Source organism: Sinocyclocheilus rhinocerous, unplaced genomic scaffold (assembly GCF_001515625.1).
Source record: "Sinocyclocheilus rhinocerous isolate Xijiao unplaced genomic scaffold, SAMN03320098_v1.1 scaffold468, whole genome shotgun sequence".
NCBI classification, from domain to species: domain Eukaryota; kingdom Metazoa; phylum Chordata; class Actinopteri; order Cypriniformes; family Cyprinidae; genus Sinocyclocheilus; species Sinocyclocheilus rhinocerous.
In genome coordinates this window covers 1,227,143-1,243,550 of record NW_015635305.1, presented here as the reverse complement: position 1 = coordinate 1,243,550, position 16,408 = coordinate 1,227,143, and the positions used below count along the sequence as shown (strand labels likewise).

General features: G+C 36.0%; 2 protein-coding genes across 3 annotated transcripts in view; both read left to right on the top strand.

Annotated features, from left to right (window-relative positions):
- The window catches only part of LOC107746804 (myotubularin-related protein 12-like), a 17,324-nt gene extending 6,149 nt beyond the window's left edge, over positions 1 to 11,175 (top strand). Inside the window, exons 2-16 of one of the 2 annotated variants that reach the window (XM_016561103.1) lie at positions 513 to 570; positions 1,097 to 1,236; positions 2,883 to 2,955; positions 3,114 to 3,250; positions 3,342 to 3,429; positions 4,015 to 4,138; positions 4,556 to 4,625; positions 4,781 to 4,878; positions 5,648 to 5,772; positions 5,885 to 5,963; positions 6,066 to 6,136; positions 6,445 to 6,614; positions 7,132 to 7,308; positions 7,604 to 7,762; positions 9,042 to 11,175. In XM_016561103.1, coding sequence (XP_016416589.1) covers positions 513 to 570; positions 1,097 to 1,236; positions 2,883 to 2,955; positions 3,114 to 3,250; positions 3,342 to 3,429; positions 4,015 to 4,138; positions 4,556 to 4,625; positions 4,781 to 4,878; positions 5,648 to 5,772; positions 5,885 to 5,963; positions 6,066 to 6,136; positions 6,445 to 6,614; positions 7,132 to 7,308; positions 7,604 to 7,762; positions 9,042 to 9,632 — 2,160 coding nt within the window. In that variant the 3' untranslated portion in view covers positions 9,633 to 11,175. Of the gene's footprint in view, positions 1 to 512; positions 571 to 1,096; positions 1,237 to 2,881; positions 2,956 to 3,113; positions 3,251 to 3,341; positions 3,430 to 4,014; positions 4,139 to 4,555; positions 4,626 to 4,780; positions 4,879 to 5,647; positions 5,773 to 5,884; positions 5,964 to 6,065; positions 6,137 to 6,444; positions 6,615 to 7,131; positions 7,309 to 7,603; positions 7,763 to 9,041 lie in introns of those variants that run through there. The other variant, XM_016561104.1, reaches the window with a different exon arrangement.
- A 793-nt stretch (positions 11,176 to 11,968) lies between these two features.
- The window catches only part of golph3a (golgi phosphoprotein 3a), a 13,231-nt gene continuing 8,791 nt past the window's right edge, over positions 11,969 to 16,408 (top strand). Inside the window, exon 1 of the mRNA XM_016561101.1 lies at positions 11,969 to 12,410. Coding sequence (XP_016416587.1) covers positions 12,195 to 12,410 — 216 coding nt within the window. The 5' untranslated portion in view covers positions 11,969 to 12,194. The remainder of the gene's footprint in view (positions 12,411 to 16,408) is intronic.

The window sequence follows — 16,408 nt, the reverse complement described above, 5'->3', positions numbered from 1 at the left end:
AAACCGCATAAACACATTTCATTACACCAAATACACAAAATAATGTTCTTTTTAGCACCGTCATATGACCCCTTTAATGTAGTAAATAATTTCTCATACCTACTTATATTATCATATGTACGACAGCAGCAGTTTTCATTACAGAGCAGATGTCCTGTGGAGGCATCTAGACTTCAAATATTGGCTTACTAGCAGCCACTACAAAATAATGTTCTTTTTAGCACCGTCATATGACCCCTTTAATGTAGTAAATAATTTCTCATACCTACTTATATTATCATATGTACGACAGCAGCAGTTTTCATTACAGAGCAGATGTCCTGTGGAGGCATCTAGACTTCAAATATTGGCTTACTCGGCAGCAGCCACTCTGCGTGAAATGTGGCATGATGTTTTTGACATTATATATGCTATATAGTACTTATGAAAATGTAATTTAGTAAGATACTTTATTAGATAATCAATCACATTTACAGTTTATACTATAATTTTATTGCTTCTGTCTTCTTAAGGAAATAAAATCGGAGAAAGACCCACCAAAGAAAGAGAAACTTCCTGATTTGCTACCAGGTAAATAGGAAATCCCTTACACAATGTTTTGCTCTCTCAGGATTTTCTTTGTATTATTGTAAGTAAATTTAAAATATGTTTTGTGTCACTGGTCCCCTCGGTGTAATTTTAAATTCAGACTATAATAATTTTTCTCTAATTCAGAGGGTAGCTTCCAGAGATCTCTTCTAATGTAATCAGAGTGGTTTTGCAGATACAGAAAAGTGGGTAATATACTAAAACACAGACTGCATTTCTTTAAAGCTCTGCACAAAACAAAACTAACACAATGCAACAAAATACAAAAAACCCAATGTAATCAGTGATGCTGTCTACACTAGATGCGCCAAATGACACAACGCAACAAATCCCCGAAAGTAAACCGATGCCTTGTTCTGTTTATGATGTACTGACACGAAGTTAAAATGACTTGCAGTGGTCGTTTTGTCACGTCTGGTGTAGACACGGTGTAACCTGGAACAACAGTCTGTGTTGTTGCCATTGTGTTTATTCAAACTAACTTGACTGTTATTCTGTTGCTCCTTAGGTGAAGTGGAGTTCTGTAGCGCCAACCCCATTCTCAAATACACTCAAGATGATCTCTCCCAGCGTGGTGTCTTTGGCACATTGTTCTGCACCAATTTTCGTGTTACGTTCATTAGTGATGAGACACCACAGGAGAAGAAGGTAAGGATTGGTGACAGGACTCAACAAACCCTTCTGTTCTGACACAGTCTCATGAGAATCAGTACTACAGTATTTTACTAATTCGTACGAATGTGATTCATACGAAAATGTAAGATTAAAAAAAAAAAATAAAGCATGAAGGTCCACCCCTAAATCTAACCCTCAGTGGAGTGTAAGCAATTCGTACAAACACATACCACTGACATTACGAATTTGCCACCAATTCACGGAAGCATGGAAATAGTCATGAGTTTATCTGCTTACAGTAGACCAAATAATCAACATATGAACAGGATATGTATGTATTCATATGTATTCCATAAAAATGGCCTTATGTTACATCAACAGTACTGTCACCTAAGAAGCAATCTATAGTTTGTAATTCAACCGGCCAAAGAACCAATGTTTTTTTAAAGCATCATGTACTTCCTGTATGTAGACTGCAGCATTCTTGTACATGTAGTGTGGTTTGAAGAGAAGAGAACGTGTGAGCTAGATGTTCATACAGTTGTCTATATTAATGATAAGAATGCTATTAATTGGGGTTGTTTATCAATTAAATTTTTTTTCTTATTTCTTCTTATTTTTTATTAAATGTGTCCTGTTTGAAAAGCTCATTACTCATTCTGCGGGCATGACTGAATGTGGTTGGTTTTGTAAGTATTTATGTTAAATGAACACATTAAATTGACAGCCCTGCTATGAATCCAAAACAGTTTTGTAGATCTTGAATTACTGAGTTGAATTACTGTGAAGTTGAGTTACTGCATTGGAAACAGCATATTTGGGTAAATGACAGTGTACAGGAAGAGTTTGTGCAATCAAATAAATTAAACACTGCTGAACTAATTTTGTTTGCTCCTGTATGATAAATAGTTTTTTCTTGTTTGTTAGTCAGGTTTGGATAAACATTTCAGCTAATAAAAAAACAAAACAAATTAAATTTAAATAGAGTAAATAGAAAAAGTGTCAATACAGTCCATTTTTGTTGGCCTTGAAACATTGGGTGTTGGACTAAAAAAGCTTTGCCAGACTTCATGCTCTGTGACCTTGCATGAGGAACTGTGCTGTGAGTGCTCTCACTTTAGCTGCCATTTCAGGAACTTGAGTGCCTGACTCACTGGCAGTGAAATTCTGGTGGGTAACTTTGAGCAACCTCAAATAGTCAGGTACTCATAAAGTGCCAGATACTCTTGGTTTCAGATCTTTTTTTTTTTTTGGCTTGTTAAGACCAGTATACTGACTAAGATCAGTATAAAAATGTTACTAATCTAATCAGTGATCTTAAAAAGCTGCAGAATGTGTTGTTGCTGAAAGCTAAATTTGGTCAGATGTTAGAGTTAGTTGGTATCGAGGTTTCATAGGCTACTTTCAGACTTATATTTGATGGTGGTTCACAGGGACTGAAGTGTGTTTCATGCTTGATTTCACAAACAAAATATTGTGTGAAAGTTTGATACAGCACACTGAACAAGGCAATAGCATCTGGCTTTACTGTTAGTTATGGTGTGCCGTGTAAAAACACATCTTTCATAGATGACTTGGTATCTGTTAATCGCTGTCTTTCATAATCATTGCTTACTTTGTTATTGTCTGCATTGAGAGAGCACACTAAGAGGCTATTGTGTCACTTACTATTGTTCCAGGCCAAGACCTTTAAGAACAAACTCTATGGAGAAAATGACATTCCATTAGTGTGTGTGGATCACATCTATGGTGGTAATAATTGTTTTTACTTTTTAGCATTATTAATGAATGTAGATCTGTACATATTTAAAAAAATAACAATGAGATTTTTCTTGGTAAAGCTTTTTGGTTTGAATGTAATTTAAGTTGGTTTGAAATGAGTTCTGAGAAACATTTCATTTCTTTCAAAGTTTATGATGAAAAGAGAAAACTGATAACAGGAGGCCTTGTGAAGAACAAATATCCATCCAAAATGATCATTCACTGTAAAGACCTACGAGTCTTTCAGTTCTGTCTAAGATTCACCAAGGAGGAAGATGCCAAAAAGGTAATTTGTTTGACATCAGGACTGAAATGTATATGTGCATTTTAAAGAGGGTTTCACATCCCCTTGTGCATTTGTTTGTTTGCTTTTTCAGATCTTTCAAGGTATTGCTCACCATTGTTTGGAGGAGAAATCTCTGAAGTGTGTCTTTGCCTTTTCCTATATGGGGACACCAAGCCCAGGTACAGATTTATCTTTTTGTAGAGGCTTTCATTGTGTTGATGATGTTACTCTTCAGTTTCACTTGTTGATGTAAAAACAGCTGTTGTCCGAGTACTTCATTCTTATGTTTTTGATGTGTACATTTAACTGCTTTTGAAACAAAATCCCTCCAAATACAGCAGCACCCGAAACCAGTAATTCACCAAACACATGTAACTGCTTATACAACATGAGGAAAAACATCACCTTGAGAAGTTCATGAAGTCGCACTTATGCAGAACATGCAGAACATATGCAGCTCTGGTCTTGTAGCACCAGCTGCTAAATTCTGATCATAGTCTGTGCAACTGGAATTCAACAGATGGCTACAAGAACAACAGTCATTCTTTCTTTATAGACATTGTAATGTAATTTATTCCTGCGATGCAAATCTGAATGTTCAGCAGCCATTACTCCAGGCTTCAGTGCCACACGATCCTTCAGAAATCATTCTAATATGCCGATATTCTTTTAAAGAAATAATTGTTATTATTATCAGCCAGGGTTAGTTGAGCCTCATTAGTCAACTTTGGAACAACAACAAAAGATGTATTTTGTATCTGCAGAAATGCAGCGGAAACAGGAGACAATTATGTTTGACTCCCCAGAGGACTGGACCCAGGAAATGAAACGGACAAAAGCGAACTGTAGATTAGTCATTGAAAACAAGAACTTTGAACTCTCTCAAAGGTACTTTTTGCAGCTGTTGTTGGCTGTGAAGTGTCTGATAAAATGTTACTATTGTTTGAATTACAAGGTACATGTTCAGGAACAGGATGTAATCTCTAATCTATGTTTATATGTGCTACTGACCTAGACTGATATAAAATCTATCCTACACCGTTTACATTTGGGTAGTTCACAAAAAAAAAAACATTTTAGGTGATGGAACTACTCACTATTAATCTTTAATCACCTTTTAGCAGTTAAATAGTCCTGATATATATGCATTTTTAAAAGAACAAATATTTCATGTAGTCTCAATTATTATAAGGTAAAATGCATGCATGCATAACAATTATAAAATAGTTGCAAAATGTTTTTCTATAGCATGTCATACATTGTGAAACAAATGTATCTAACAAAAACACTGCTCTTACTTTCTAGGTTACCGAAGTACTTTGTCATCCCATTAGCAATAGGGGATTTATTCAGCTACCAAGGAAAGGGATTACCAGTGAGTTAAGAATATTATCTAAGATCTAAGCATTTAAATCATTTTTATGAATGTTGTCATAATGTTTGTTGTTATAATGTTGGAATTTGTATACAAATTGTAATTTGTATAGCTGATGGTATCTGAAGTTGGATGTCTGTTATTTTTCTTTTTAGATTTGGTGTTGGTCTCATTACAGCGGTTGTGCTCTCTTCAAAGCGTCTTTCCCACCTGTGACACAGGAAGATGGGGATTTCCAAAAGCACTTGGAAACGTAAAAGAATTTACTGACTCTGTTTATTATACTGTTTATTTTTCCAATCCGCTGTGATACCCTCATGGTTATTTGTGCCCTGGGTTTCTGTGTTTTTATGTTCTGACACTCAAGGGCACTGTTTTTTATCAAAGAACAACATGGCAGTATGTTATCTAGCTGTGTGCTAGACACCATTAGCATGAACCAATATACTTTCTTTGTGTTTTTCCTGCTCTCTGATCAGTTGAAGGGCCAAAATGGTTGTGTAATATGTAGGGCTGGGCAAAAAAAAAATCGATTTTTTCGAACCTCTGTTGTGCAGCACTTTGTTTGCCAAAAAATATGATTATAAATTAAATTAATGTTTTATGCCTTCATCTGATTACCAGAAAAATTAAAATACCAAAATACCATTTTATAGGGCCCTATTATGGTTTAAAAAAGGACGCTATACAAAAAAATAGATAGGTTTAAAATACAGGCATGTGGTTCTTAATTTCTTTTTATTAATTCACTATTTGTAAACTGATGTTTACTGTTAATTTTTTTGAAATATCAATAGCATTTGTATTAAAACTTTATTCACTGAATGTAATAAAAAAAATCGAGAATCGAATCGAGTCGAGAGCTTGCGAATCGAAATCGAATCGAATCGGGACATCTGAATCGACACCCAGCCCTAGTAATATGGTGTCCACAGCAAAAACAAACAAAAACTGTCAATAGTATTGACTGTCAATAGTACCTTCACATTGACAAGTTCTTTTCTTTCTTTTTTTTTTCTCAGAATGATAAATGCAGTTGCACATAATTACCTTTACTCTGTAAAAACAGAGGACCTCTCAGAATCACTTCCTAATATCCAAGACATCCAGCAGTCATATAACAAGTTCAAACAATTCTTTCTTATCGGTGAGTCACAGTATATACACATCTCTTTCACAGGAAAAGGTGAAACAAAAATCCTCAAATATTAAATGAAAGGATGGATATCACTGTTTAATGTTTTTTATTTTTCTCTTAGAAAATTCAACCGATTTTTGGTTGTCAGATGTGAAATGGTTCTCTTCCCTTGAAAGCTCAGGATGGCTAGACATTATTAGGTCAGCTTGCATTAATAAAATACTACTATTTGCATTCCTGTTCATAATCATTAATTAGATTCTATGAAACTATTATCTAGCTGCATTTAATGTCCTCAACAGACAATGTCTCCAAAAAGCAGTAGAGGTGGTTGAATGTCTTGAAAAGGACAACACAAATGTTCTTATAACAGGTAGGTCAAGCATGTTTCAACTAAATTAAACTTTCCAAAGAATCTGGTCCTTTCAAAATATTGTTTTTTTTTGTTCGAGTGGTCCAACATGTTAGTTTCTGGGTTAACCAATAGTGTGAGTTTGGGATGGGACCACACCTGTTTGTCCAGGGGTGGTAGGAGTGTCTGAGAGAACTGCAATTCTACTTGGTGCATAAATTGCACACCTTACTTTTAAAAATGAAGTACTTTTAAACCTTGACAGATCTATCCCTTTTACTTTGAGATCGTATCCCCTGATGTTTTGTCTTGATATTGATTGATTGCAGAGGAAGAGGGAACAGATCTGTGCTATGTGATCTCCAGTCTGGCTCAGATAATGCTGGACCCTTATTACAGAACACTGATGGGTTTCCAGAGTCTAGTGCAGAAAGAGTGGGTGGCTGGTTGCCATGCCTTCCTGGATCGATGTAATCACCTCCATCAGAAAGACAAGGAGGTAATTATTGCATGCTCATTCTTGCCTGTTTCTTCAGAGGCTTAGTGGAAATGTTACCGTTTTATATTTTTCCATTTTCATTATTCTTAACCTCTGAGAATTACAGGCTATTCTGCAGCCAAAAAAGCAACCTGCAAACCTGTCTTTTATCAGGTTGTAAAATCATGTCCTGGAACACGTTTGTCTAGAATAATTGATTCTGATTGGTCAGTCGTGGCATTCAGATGTTTTGATTGAAGATTAGTGAACTCTGACTATTCAGTTCAGATAATATTCTGCAGTACTATCATGTTTTTCATTGCATGCTGTCTCTTTCTTTTTCTATAATAATATAATTTCACCTAAAAGCAATGTCTGTTTATTTACCTCTTTGCGTTTGTTAAAATAGAGAATTATTGCGAAATAAACCCCTTCAGCATGTTACTGATCATCTTATTGTGTGATTTAACGATGTCCGACATACGAGCCATTCTCATCCTCATTTTCTTTTGAATTTGATTCTTGTTTCTCAATGTAGTGTCATTCTCCAGTCTTCCTCCTGTTCCTGGAGTGCGTGTGGCAGCTTGTTCAGCAGCACAGCCCAGCCTTCCAGTTCTCCGAGACTTACCTAACTGTGCTGTCCGACAGTGTTCACGTGCCAATCTTTAGCACCTTTCTGTTTAACTCTGCCCATCACAGAGAAAGTGTTATGAAGGTAGAACTTATATATTCACTTAAAACTCTCTTGTTGAGGTTGGTGTCATTGTGATTGCACCTTAGAGTTAGTTTGCTACACTGTTTTGAAGATTGCTTTTTGAGTACTGCATTCACCATTCTGCATGTTGAACAGTATTAGAGGCCTTTATAGAAGTACAGTGGCTAACAAGAAAACAATCAGCCCTCTGTAATGCTGTTATTAGTCTACATGTTCTCCAAAGATGGTGGCCATTGCCTCCCTGACACAGTCGGCATGCCTCCTGCTAACTGCCTGTGCTTGATTGTCTTGGCAGGCAGAGTCACCACTTGCACAAAGCGGCCCATTGAGCTGCCCTACAGTGTGGGACTGGTCTGTGCAGTTTGACAGCAAGGCCCAGAATTTCTTCTATAACCCCCTGTATTCAGAAAAGGTGAAACATGAGAAAGCTGTACGCAAACCTCACAAGCCTAAGGTGAGAGAGTGAAATGCCCCTATATTTAATAATTTAGGGAAAGATGTTGAAGAATGCCTTCCTTAAGATCTGTGTTCATTTACTGATAAATTGTATCATATTTAGAAATTAGTTTAGCATGTATGCATCATGCAGTATATTATTAATGGAAATACATTTGCACATTTAGGTTTTGTAGCATAATATTTAAAATGCAGATATATCTGATATCATGTGAAACACAATGATTGATGTTTCAATAAGGTGTCATCAAATCAATGAATGCATAAATGTACGTTTACAATTACCTGAATAATGACCAATAAATCAATGACAGAATCCCAGTCAGAGACACATAGCTGAATTACAATATGCAATCTGAATTATTTGCAGACCTGCAATGTAAAATAAAAAAAATATATGTAATTATACACAATTTTATATTTTTAAATATTGAAAAAAGTCATTATTAGCAAGATTTTTTTTAATCATGTGAACCCATTTATTTTGCAGTGCCGTTTTCTATGATGCAATCATTACTGATGGACAAAATCAAGTGACACCATAATTTTTTTTGTTATTGTTTGATAACTTGAATATGTTACAATTGGGATAAATGTTTTTGCAATTTCTTTTTCATTCTGAATTTAAATTAAATAAAAATAAAAAAAAACGCCAAATTCTTCTGTAACCTATGGAAGCCCATTTCCGCCACTGAATAATAAAAAAATAATAATAATAATTGCGACTTTTTATCTCACAATTCTGACTCTTTTTCTTGTAATTGAGAGTTTATAGTCCACTATTATGACTTTATAGCTCACAATTGCAAGTTTATATCATGCAATTCTGAGAAGAAAGTCAGAATTGCGAGATGTAAACTCGTAATTGTGAGGGGGAAAAATGAGGAAGAATCAGAGATGAAAACACCTTTTTTTTTTATTCAGTGGCGGAAACGGACTTCCATATTAACCTCTTGCTACAAAATATTTTAAAAACCTGTATTTGTTACCATACAAATCTAAATGCTTTACTGTTCAGATATAATAAATCTCACAAATTTTGGTGTTCACATAAAACCTTTATAAGAGCATAGCTATTTGGTAAATTTGTTGAGATGTAGTGACATCTGTAGGCAAGAGGAAAAGGAAGGTGACGGAGACACCATACCCAATCTTGCCCTACTTTAGCTTTATGTTTGTTTGTCTGACTGTGCTGTTAATATTGATTAATTTCTAAGTTGAGTTCATTCTGTGCATTAATATGTAATATTTACATTGTTTTTATTTAAAATCTCTAGCACCAAAGACAGTTATCCTTACCCAGTACAGCTTTCAAAACCCCACTGAAGAAAGGTTTCTTTAAGGATGAGACCGACAGCCTTAAAAAGATGCTACGAGTGAAGCGTCTCAGTCGCTGGATGGGCTCTCCTGACTCCCCCGCTGCCACCACCCGAGAGTTCTACGAGTCCTGGCAGCACCGTCCTGTGGACTATCATGGCCTCCTGCTCCCCTGTCTGGACGGACCGGCTGTCCGTGTCTGGATGCAGCGCTACCTGCGCTGGATACCTGAGATGTACATCCTGGGCGGAGGCTCCGTGGCCATGACGACCAAGCTTATGGAACTTCTAAGTCAGGTGCAGGATCTGAAGCGTGTGCTGGAGCAAAGAGACACGTCACAAGCTGCTAAAATTGATCACCATCCATACCTTCAGCACCGGCTGCTTTCGTTTGGCTCCTCGGGACGATTGTCATCCTCATTTCCCTTCGCTTACACCCGCAACCGATCTTTCAAGCCCATCATTCCTACAGGTCTGATGCAAAGCCTTATGGTAACTGACAGCCTAGCCAGTCAGGAGGATGAGGCCAGTTCGGTTGCGAGTTTTGTTTAACAGAGAATCTATTTTCACCCATATATTAAATATTCGTCCATTTATTATTAAATTATAATATTATGAGGTAAATACGGGATTATAGTGGCCTTGTCAGATTCAAATTAGGTGCTTAAAGTGCCTTTGGTGCTAAAGCGAGTCCTTTTGGAAAGTAAAACAGGCTTTTGTCAAACCACATGTGCCCTACTGTATCGAAAATATAATATGAGCCTTCAGACAGGATGAAGCTCTTTCATTTTTGATGTTCTTCACGGAACAATGCCTAGAATTGTTCTCTTGCTCATCACAACACAGGAACAGGATATAGCCCTGAGCTTCCAGCTTTTCCACAGTGCAGTGTTACATAAAATCATTACCAAGTAACATTTCAAAACAGTATTCCATTCCAGTGGTCTATGAATGGATGAAATTATCCTGAATAATAGCAACCATTATAAGAGTTACAAATACATTTGACTTCCACACTTCTCTGACTCCTCACATATTACTGTACTCAGAGGGTTGGAAAAAGGCCGCTGCAGTTCTTAAAGCATGTTTTCTGTATCTAAAGAAGGTTAGCCAAGGAAAATAATGTGGAGCCATCTACAGGTATATTATTGTTACTGCTGCATTTAAAATGTATTGAAGATTAGATTATACTCACTGTGGTCTGATGTGACTGCTCATTTCTTTTCCCTAGATGCCAAGTCAACCTTCGGGTTAATAAATGGGGTTTTTTTCTTAAGAAAATGTAAAAAAACAGGAAGTATGGAACAATACATGAGATCAGTTGTCTCAGAGTTTCAGTGCTTTGTTGCATAATGTACATTGTGTGGCTCTTAACCATCCAGTGATAGGCTGGCTCTTATTTTAGTAGTACATTAAGACACAACGATTTAAAAAAAGTACACAAAGCTGATTATTAATATCATCACAATTTATTAATACTTACCACAACAAGATTCAACTGCCCAATTTTATATATATATATATATATATATATATATATAATGGAAAATCATAGTAAACTGCAAGCCTCTGCAAATATAATTATTTAAACATAAGCTAATGTAATACTGTATCTGCATTTGTGCACATTTTCTTATTTTCTTTTCTGAGGTGCCTGCAGGACTACTGCCACAAATCAACAGGCTCTTCATTCAAAAAAATGTGTTGTTTAAATTGTGTTTTTCAGCATTTGAAATGTAATGAAACTGATGTAAGCTCTGAACTGTTATTTGCTGGCAAAAGTGTGGAGAAAGCAGTTTCCTGAGCATTTTGTTTTTGTTTACACCTTTTTCACCCTTGTTTTGCACTACTGCTCCTTGCCAGTCAATCACTGTTACTTGAACAGTCAGCTTTAAATCTGATTCTGTTCACTTCAGTTCAGTTCAGCACTTCTCTTGTGTATGGCGAGGGATTGCAAGCTGGATTTGAAACTTATTACTGAACTTAATACTGTACAATTGTTTTGTATTTTTTTATAACCAACTTTTAATGTTCACATTATCAGAGTTTGGCCTTGAAATATATGAAGTATGTCAGATTGCTTTATTTTGGACCATTGACTTAAAAATGATAATTTTCATGTAAAAGAAGCATTAAATACTTTTATATATGCACTTGAGAAATATGTCACTCGCTCTTTTTGTCCACAGAATATGATTGAAATAAAAGACTGCTTTGCAATCGTGTTCAATTCTTATTACAAGTAATCTAACAAGCAATAATTTTAGATTAAACACCGTAATTTTTAAAGGTTATAGTTCTGACATTTTTTTTAAATTATATATATATATATCTTTCTTTATAATTTAGATATTTTATATGTTCGTTATTCTTTGTCCGCTGATTCTCTTGAAAGTGCAGTAACCGTACAACTTCCCCTAAAATGCAAAATCTTTAAATAAATGATATAATATATTTATGGCACCACCTGAAGTCTGTCATAAAACCTAGTGTGATACCCAGCTATCTTAGTATCACTTAGACATTCTTAGAATTTATTAGTTTTTTTTTTTATTTTTTAAGTTTAGTAGGCTATTAATTTCTGTAATTGCTCTGTTTTTTTATTATTTCTATTCTTTTTTTGTGTATATAGTTTTTATTTAATTTAATTTATTTTACTACATCAAGTTAAAATAAATAAAAATTAGAAATGTTGCTTTGGCACCTAGTTTTTTTTTATTTTTTAAATAGTATATTTTATTTCAAGTAACCAAACATTTTTTTAATGGTTTTGGTTGTAGTTAAATATATTACCCTGGTGCTAACTAACGCACAACGATGCTCAAAAAATGCTGTCTCGGTATGTAGACCCCCCAGGTTTCGAGATCCAACCTGAGTGTCGAGATGCCACATCCACTGCTGTTCTCGTCACGGCTGGTCGCCATATTAAACCTGACGGAATCGGCGACGCTCCGCGGTAGGGATCGCGAGGGGCCCCTCTCCAAAACAAATCCCGATTTACACCTTCATTCCCTTAATTCGCCCCGGGAATCATTTATGCATCGGACTGAATAAGTCAGTCTTTTCTCAGACAGGAGCTGTCTGGGAAGGAGGTTTAGTTTTAGTGTTTGAGATATGAGTACTTTGACCCAGCGGAGCTCCGGCCTGGTGCAAAGACGCACCGAGGCTTCGCGCAGCGCTGCGGCCGCAGACAGAGACCGCGGATCAGGCGACGAGGACTACGAGCCCCGCCGTGGAGACGAGCAGGACGAGGATGACAGCGGTGATTCCAAGGAAACCAGACTGACCCTGATGGAGGAAGTACTACTGTTAGGCTTGAAAGACCGCGAGGTTGTTGCTGTTTTGATTTGTAACGTTAGTTGACTCACTGTAGTCGATGTTTAGCCCTTTATCTCTTCTTCACTCACCATGATCGCTCCCAGTTGATAATTGAGCTCTTTAAAGAAAGAAGGAGCTGAAAACAATATGGTTGTTTTTTATTTTAGCCCGTTTGTTTTTAAATTGGTGACATTTTGAGTTAAAGTCAGCCAAATGATTGCTGTGATGCAATGTAGCTTTTAGCTTGCCTTGAACTGCATTAGAAGTTGTCTCTCTGGCCCACCAGACTGTCATAACAAATAATAGTTAAGTGAACTACATCGGTTAAAAAACAGACTAACCCATTTAACTCTCTAATATACAAATATAGTCTGTTTCGTGTAGCATAAGGTAGCCTAAGCAGTGACATTTTGATGCTATGACATTATTATGCCATATCCACATAAAATATATTATGATAGTTTTATATGCAATACGTAACTGATAAGAGTATGAATTTGAAGCAGTTGTGTATATACTGATACAAATCGACGGTCAAAAGATGCATGTTTGTAGTTAAAATGCACTCATCCCCCTGTCCTTGTCACAGGTCGCCCACATGCACACATTCTTAAGATGCATCCAGATATGCTTAACATAATCATAACAAGAAGCATTTTGGAACAAATCCAAAGATGACTTTTTTTGTAGTTTGTTGTGGTGGTTCTCCACGTCTGTCTTATCTGAAACATAGGTCTCGAGACCTCTACTGAGAAGTTTTGGTAACATTTTATTTTAAGGTGTCCTTGTTACACATGTTACATGTACTTACTATTATAATAACAACAATAAATGATGCATAATTACATGCAAGTAACCCTAAGCCAAACCCTAATCCTAACCCCAACCCTATAGTAAGTACATGTAGTTAATTACTATTACTCAGTACTTAAATGTATAATTACACCGTAACAAGGACACCTTAAAATAAAGTGTAACCGAAGTTTTTATTGTTTTATTTTCCTGATAATGAGATCACTCGCTACAATGTGATGAGGTTATGTGATAACGGTGTAGCCATACCACTGTGTTTGTTTTCGTGGAATAATACCTTTCAAGTATACAGTGCGTAATGCACAGTATTCAGTAAGTAGTAAGCTAGTATTCCATTGTGATTATAGCCATTCATTATGTTAATTATTAACTCCCCAAATCAATGTAGAACTCTCATAGATGCCACAATGTTGAATTAACTAATATGACTGTCTAAAGGGAAAGAGGCCTACTATTAGCCAGTTTGGCTGTGAGATGCCTGCTGTAATTGTGTTGACTGACCCTTAATTAAGGTTCATATAGGTAGTGAATTGCACCTACCTTATTGTCTGGCCTCTGGTTACATTTTGGTCAAGCAGGCATTCAACAGTGCAGTGTTACTGAAGACACCTCTCTTTATAGCCCATTCATGTCAAATTACTGTCTGCTTTCAGTTATACTCTCAACAACGGCTTTTCAATATCATTCTAAGTGTTTTATTTGGGCTGTATGTGGATTTCTTTGCCCACAGACCTCAAACAGTGGATCTTTGGTTATTGTACATGTCAAATATCAGGTTTGACAGTTTGAAGAGACACTATTTGTCAATCAATTTGTAGAATGCTCTGCATTTTAAGTGAAACATTTTTGCTTTTTCTTAGCATATCAAACCTGGAATCGTTCTGTCATTATCCTCCTACAACAGAGATTTGCAAAGGGTTGACTTTTAGATTTATATAGTTTCTTTCCCTGTTGTCATGTTTAGATGTTTATGATCTAGTCAGTGTTATACGCTTTAGAGTTTGTTCACTAAGTTAGTTTTGCAAGGGTGGTAGATAGATTTTTAACAGCAGTGCACAAGAACATTATTACAGAAGGTCTTTAATCCCTGCCATGTTCAGTTGTTGAATATCATGTAGAGCCCTATACAGAGGCCTCACTTAAGATTTGCTTATCTACATGGAAAGCAGCAGAAAGGATAAATGGCTTAACTTAACATGTCCCAGTACTACAGTTTGCTCATGCTTATGGGTGGCACAGAATTTACAGAAACATTGTCAACAAACAAGCACTTTAGAGTCTGGCTATTGGTTCTGTTGCTTGATTGGGAGAATCTTACAGAACCTGTCAGAAACATGTGTAGGTCATATTTTACTCCAAAATCAAAAGGAAAAAAAGAAAGAATTTGTGCTTGATTGTCATGCAAGTAATGCCGTGTTACCCAATTACAACACAATAATGCATTTTAGTAATGTGAATAATTCTGAGCAGCAAACACCAAACCATGATCTTAAACCTGTGTAAAAATTGTTAACAATATTTCGCAATACATCAACAAGGACACCATCTGGACACCTTGACATTTTTAACCCTGATTGCATATGTCTAACCACATTAAACCAACAAGAAAAGATGAGATATCATAAGATGACATTAAGCATTGATCTACTGTGAAGTAAATAAGAGCATCTATTTTGCATGTGGTTTATCTCCTCCAACTGTTCTGACTGTGCCATGTTTAAATACAGCTGCATTTGCCTACTGAGCCATTATCATTCATGATTGTTTAACGGCGTGTCGGCTCTTAGTGAGCTCTTATGCTGTTATCAGAGCTCAAGTATCTAGGTTACTCCCGTGACAGAGGACTTACGTACAGTGTCAACAAGAAAACTATGACAGACTTTTGTCAGCCTGACTGTTGTGTTCTTCAAAGAAGCAATATTTTAATTGTTGAATGCATTCATTTTAATTTTTTTTAAAAGACAAGATACTGAAGTCATTCAGGCTTTGCCATACTTCTTGGCAAAGGTATCTTGGTATCTTGCCAGTCTGTCATTCTAGCAATGTCAGTAATCAAAGGATCACAAGTCGTGATATGTTTAACATCTATCCTACCGTTCAAAAGTTTGGGGCCGGTAATAATTTTAAAAAATGTTTTGAAAGAAGGCTCTTAAATTCTCACAAAGGCTGCATTCATTTGATCAGCAATACAGTAAAAACAGAAACATTGGATAATTTATTAATTTTAATATGCTGATTTGGTGCTCAGTTATTATTAACTATGTTGAAAACAGTTGTGCTGCTTAATATTTTTGTGGAAACAGTGATACACTTCTCCCAGGATTCTTTAATGAATGGTAAGACCAGTATTTATTTGAATTTTTATATATATATAGGTCAATTTCTTTCAGATAAAGTATCACGTAATTCTTAATGAGTGTAAGGCTATTTTTTATTTATTTAATAAGCCAAGCACAATTCCAGCTAAACTTGATCATCATGCACTTTTGTTGTATGAAAAAGCAGCTTTGACATTTGATGGCAATTTTAAGTTCCACTGGGGGGGAAAAAGTTGGGATGCATTTGTCCCAGGACTTTGTGCTTTGATTTGGCAAAGTTAGATATGATTTTTGTTTTACTTTTTTTTTTCTTCCATTCAAAATCCACATGCTTCCTGTATTTGAATGACCTTGCCAGTGCAAGATGAACTGCCATGATACAGGTCATTGAGAACACAGAATGATATAACATTGAGCTTCTATCGCTCTGAGTTTTTTGCATGCGCTCCACTTCACGTGCAGAGCATTGCCTGTGTTGCCAGCGCCTTGAAAGAGGCCTGTTGTTTCCCATTAGTGGCCTCTGGGACAGGAAATTGGACCTCACAAAGCAGGCCTTGTTAATACTGGTGGAGAGATCCATTGCTCACTTCATCCACAGCTGACCATGACACTGCACGAACTAGAGTGTTGGAAGAAATTCACAGTTTTAATTGATGAATTCAGTTCAGGCCACACCTCACAAGAAGCTGAAGAATAACAAAAGGTGAAATTTACTGAATTACAAAATGCAATTGTCACACAGAGTTGTGTTGTAGTCCAACACAAATTGTGACAAAACTAATTATTATTATTGTTTCGCCTGTTTATGCCTATGTATTTTTTAGTTTGTGCAATACTTTTTTTAAACCTCAACTAGCCATATATATATATATATATATA